The 4137-nt window shown below is 48.4% G+C and overlaps 1 protein-coding gene and 1 non-coding gene across 2 annotated transcripts; both read left to right on the top strand.

Moving 5' to 3' along the window:
- Positions 1-1689: 1689 nt before the first annotated feature.
- Positions 1690-3560, top strand: prorsd1 (prolyl-tRNA synthetase domain containing 1). Its single transcript, XM_005743552.2, has 4 exons — positions 1690-1916; positions 2685-2810; positions 2884-2973; positions 3059-3560. The coding sequence occupies exons 1-4, from the start codon at positions 1836-1838 to the stop codon at positions 3269-3271; spliced, it is 510 nt and encodes a 169-aa protein (XP_005743609.1). The 5' UTR covers positions 1690-1835; the 3' UTR covers positions 3272-3560.
- A 315-nt stretch (positions 3561-3875) lies between these two features.
- On the top strand, positions 3876-3949 carry trnat-agu (transfer RNA threonine (anticodon AGU)). The gene has a single exon. It is a non-coding gene; the product is annotated as a tRNA-Thr (tRNA).
- The last annotated feature ends 188 nt before the right edge of the window (positions 3950-4137 follow it).

Below are 4137 nucleotides of genomic sequence, written 5' to 3'. Positions count from 1 at the left end.
GTGCATCCATTTAATCAACAGTTAAACTGATGGAAGCTGAGATGAATGTAGGACACTGAGGACACTCTCAGTAGGGTGGATGTTAGAGTCCAGGAGCAAACATGTGGACTAACACTGAGCAGGAAAAGGAAGACGAGACAGAGGGAGGGAGAGGGGGAAACAGTGAGGGGATCAAACACCTGTCGACATCATCAGAAAAAGCCTCATCAATACGTAATAATAAGAGTCATGCTCACACCTGAGCAGTGATTCTAGGCAGTGAGCCTCCGAGTGTGCGTCCCCTTATGACGCCTCACACAAAACACACAAACTGCCTTTCATTCTTAATGAACAGAGCTCATGAAGCTGTGCAGCAGCTGTGCAGCAGCATGCTCACATCCAGGTGGGACAGTTTAAACACCTGGACGGCCTCACAGGAGGTTCATGAATGTGTGAAGGAGGACATGCAGAGGCTGGAGTTGGAAGAACACGACCACGTCAGAGGGGACGCTGCTGGGACGCTTTATCCAGCTAAGCCACGGCCCCTCCTACAGGCCTTCAGTCAATTTAAACATAAACCGTGGATCTGCAGCTCAGGTGAAAGACGAGGATTTCAGGTGGGGCCGCTCCATGGTCCTCCTTCTCCTCACGTGTGGTCACATTTATGTTTGATTTGAACTGTGAGTTGATGAATGAACCTTGGAAACACGTCACCGTAAGCTGAATGATGAAGCGTGCGCCTCCTGTCGAGCAGAAACAGTGAACATAAACACACTTTGCACTGATGGGTGGATGAGCAGCGTGAGTGTGTGTGTCACATATTTCATCGGTGTGTAAAGAAACATCTGGTGGAAGTGATGTGGAGATCAGGACTTCTGCTCCAGCAGCTGCTGACGCAGGAAACAGCAGGAGGAGCTGACGGAGAAGCTAACGGAGGAGACACAGGTGAAGCGTTCAGGGTTCAAAGTCAGGAACACTAAAGCTGGACCCCTCAGAGCTGCTGGAAGTTCAGATGTGTGGTCACCTCTGACCATCAGGGTCTCGTGTTCATTGTCCTGCCCTCTGAAACGTCATGTGCTCCTGCTCCCTGCATGTTTTTTATTTTAAACTCCTCATAATCCCACATGTGGGAAATTTCGTAAATAAAGGTCAATGCCCAACGTGGGGCTCAAACCCACGCCCTTGAGATTAAGAATCTCATGCTCCACCGATTGAGCTCGCCGGGCTTACGTCCTTGGCCTCTGATACCTCTGTATCGTTCACATCCATCCCTGATGTGGTTGTTTATTATGCAAAAAGCTGAAATAACGAGTCTGACTTAAACTGAAAGGATGATAAAGTCGAGACGCGGAACTTAAAATGTGAGGAGTAAAAAACAAAGTACGGCTACTGAAAAGTCCGCTTAAGTACTCATGTAACAAAGTATTTGTACTTCATCACCTCTGAAACTGTGTGCATCTGTGTGTGAGTCTGTGTGCGTATGTGTGCATGTAGGATTTTAATCTCAGCACTCAGATTTTCGGGTTAAATGGAATTGTGTTGACGCTCGGAGGCGCTGTGATTGTCTCTCTGACCCGTCGGTGCTACTTTGACCCAAATCGAACAGTTTTATAATTTTCATTTTCTAAAAGAGTTCGAGCTGCACGCAGATCCTTCCCCCATTACAACCTGCACTCTGAGGGGGCACCCCGTGCTCAGTTTGAGTAGCTGGCTCTGTTCCTCAGTCACACGGTGGCACTGTGACAGGAAGCGAGCGGCCAGCTGCAGGAAATTAGGTGCAGAAGAAGAAGAGCTGCTCCTCAGCGGCTACCTGCCGGGTCCACCTGTGTCCGTTTGAGCTGCTGTCTCACGTGAAGATGTCGAAGGACCTGCGCGCACAGCTGGAGAAACATCTGCAGACTTTACACATCCAGACGAGATGCGTGGAGCACCCGCCGGTAAACCGGACAGCCCGACTACACCGAATCCCATTAGCGCTTCTGGCATTTTCAACATCCCCGTCTGACTCTAGATCATATAAATACGTGAAAATATGCTCGGATACATTTCCACAATCGGAGAGACTCGCACTTTTATTCGGCGCCACGCGTGACCATGATAGGGTCTCCTGATGCGCGCTCACGGTTGTGGAGGTGCGCGTTTCCTCCTCAGTTTCTCGCTCTTTCAGTTTCACTGACACGTGGGGGAGTAACAAAGTTGTCAGCTGAAGTAAAGAAGAGTCGCTTTGCTTGCCGTGTGTGTGCTGAATTCACGAGCACACGAATTCACGTTAAAATTACGTGATGAAGTTTAGGCGCAGTCAGCTGTGTTTGCGCAGAATCTGTTTATCCTGAAATGCGCAGTGTTTTTGAACGGGATCCGTTGGGACGGGCGCTTTAGAGCTCCGCTCAGAATCGAGCGCGCCGTGAAAAAGCAGATATGACTTTGAATGCCTGACTTATGTGCATATATTTATGTACTTCCTGTCTGCTGCAGCTTTCATAAACTGCTCTGACACGTTTGTGCTGCAGGATCTGCTGTGACCTGCAGAGGGCGCCAGACCACAGAGTTTGGTTTAGTCCTGCAGGCATGGATGGCATCACAGTCAGACAGCTTTATTAATGTAGGAAACCAGGAAGAGTTGCAGGAGGCTTTGATGTTAGTAATACAGCTTCCACAAAGCTTCCACAAAGAGCCCGCTCTCACCCACTCTCCTCCTCCTGCAGGTGTTCACGGTGGAGGAGATGATGCCTCACCTGCAGGGCGTGAATGGCGCCGTCACCAAGAACCTGTTCTTGAAAGACAAGAAGAAGAAGGGGCTGTGGCTGGTGTCGGCCCGCCATGACCGCCAGGTCAGCTCCTCCACATGACCTCTGACTTAAAAACTAAAGACTAACACCTCACTTCCTCTCGTTCCATCTGCAGGTGAACCTTAATGACCTCGCCAAGAAGCTTGGTGTCGGGAGTGGAAATCTGCGCTTCGCAGATGAGGCAGCCATGTTGGAAAAGCTGAAGGTAGGAAGGATCAAAACTGGGAGGGCCAATTATTGAGCTGGATTCACAGGTCACAGCTTTAGACTCCTCCTCTCCTCTCCTTCAGGTGGGTCAGGGCTGTGCGACGGCGCTTGCTCTGCTCTTCGATCAGGATCGCAGCGTGAAGTTCGTCTTGGACCGGGACCTGGTGGAAGGAGGCCACGAGATGGTCTACTTCCACCCGATGACCAACGCTGCCACCATGGGGCTCAGACCGGACGACCTGCTGCGCTTCCTCAAGGAAACGGGGCATGAGCCAATCCTGGAGTGCTTCGAGTAAAACGGACACCTGGTTTAAAAGCGACGCGAGAGCGGTCCTGGTCGGGCTGAGAGCAGGATACGGCTGTCTGCCGCCGAGGATCTTGAGAAGCTTCATGCTAGGCTCTAAGTGTAAAAAGGAACATTTTAAAAACGTGTTTGTGTGCAGCGATGAGAATCTGCAACCTGAACAAACTGTCATGTTTAGCAAAGTCCCCAAAATTAAGATTTATTCACTGAAATTTGACCCTGGATGTTATTTATTATCCTGCAAATGTAAAGCGAGAGAATAAAAAGCTTTGTCATCTCTGTTTGGCTTTAAATTAAGAGTTTATCAGAAAGATGCTTTAATCTTTTGACCTTAACAAAAAGAAACAGCCTGTAAGAAGGTAAAACACGAGGGTCACAGTTACTTATTTTAATAATTACACAAATAAGAATCAAGTTACATGGTTCTCACAGTATTTAAAGGGTTTGGTGAGAAACCAGGAGGTAAGCTAAGAATCCGCATTAATTTTCAAGCAATATTTTCTGAATGCTAACATTCATAGTGCCCAAAAATTTAACTCGTCTCCTTCTGCAGTACCAGGTAATACCAGGTATTACCGGTTTACCTGACAGCAGGAGGCGCTGTGGCTCAGCTGGTCAAAGCGCCTGTCTAGTAAACAGGAGATCCTGGGTTCAAATCCCAGCAGTGCTTTCCTGTTACCATTTGAAACCATCTTCTTCACAGTGTTAATTGCATTCTTAATCTTGGAGTTGGGAAATCTTTCAAAGTCTTTGTATGTCCTCAGTTTTCCACCTCACGGTACTCTTGAGAGCTTTAAAAACTTCTTTGCACCCGATCCGAGAAGCTTCTTCAGTTCTAGAACAAATGCTGGAGGGTCC

The sequence above is a fragment of the Pundamilia nyererei genome, unplaced genomic scaffold (genome assembly GCF_000239375.1).
Source record: "Pundamilia nyererei isolate P.nyererei 1_Seehausen unplaced genomic scaffold, PunNye1.0 scaffold00133, whole genome shotgun sequence".
Lineage (NCBI taxonomy): Eukaryota > Metazoa > Chordata > Actinopteri > Cichliformes > Cichlidae > Pundamilia > Pundamilia nyererei.
The sequence above is the reverse complement of the archived record's forward strand: the minus strand, read 5'-3'. Positions and strand labels throughout refer to the sequence as shown.

Excerpts from the sequence above, each read along its gene's own strand:
- prorsd1 (XM_005743552.2), top strand. The coding sequence starts at position 1,836 with ATGTCGAAGGACCTGCGCGCACAGCTGGAGAAACATCTGCAGACTTTA. Across the intron at positions 1,917-2,684 it reads GATGCGTGGAGCACCCGCCG|GTGTTCACGGTGGAGGAGAT; the intron begins GTAAACCGGACA and ends CTCCTCCTGCAG. Across the intron at positions 2,811-2,883 it reads CGGCCCGCCATGACCGCCAG|GTGAACCTTAATGACCTCGC; the intron begins GTCAGCTCCTCC and ends TTCCATCTGCAG.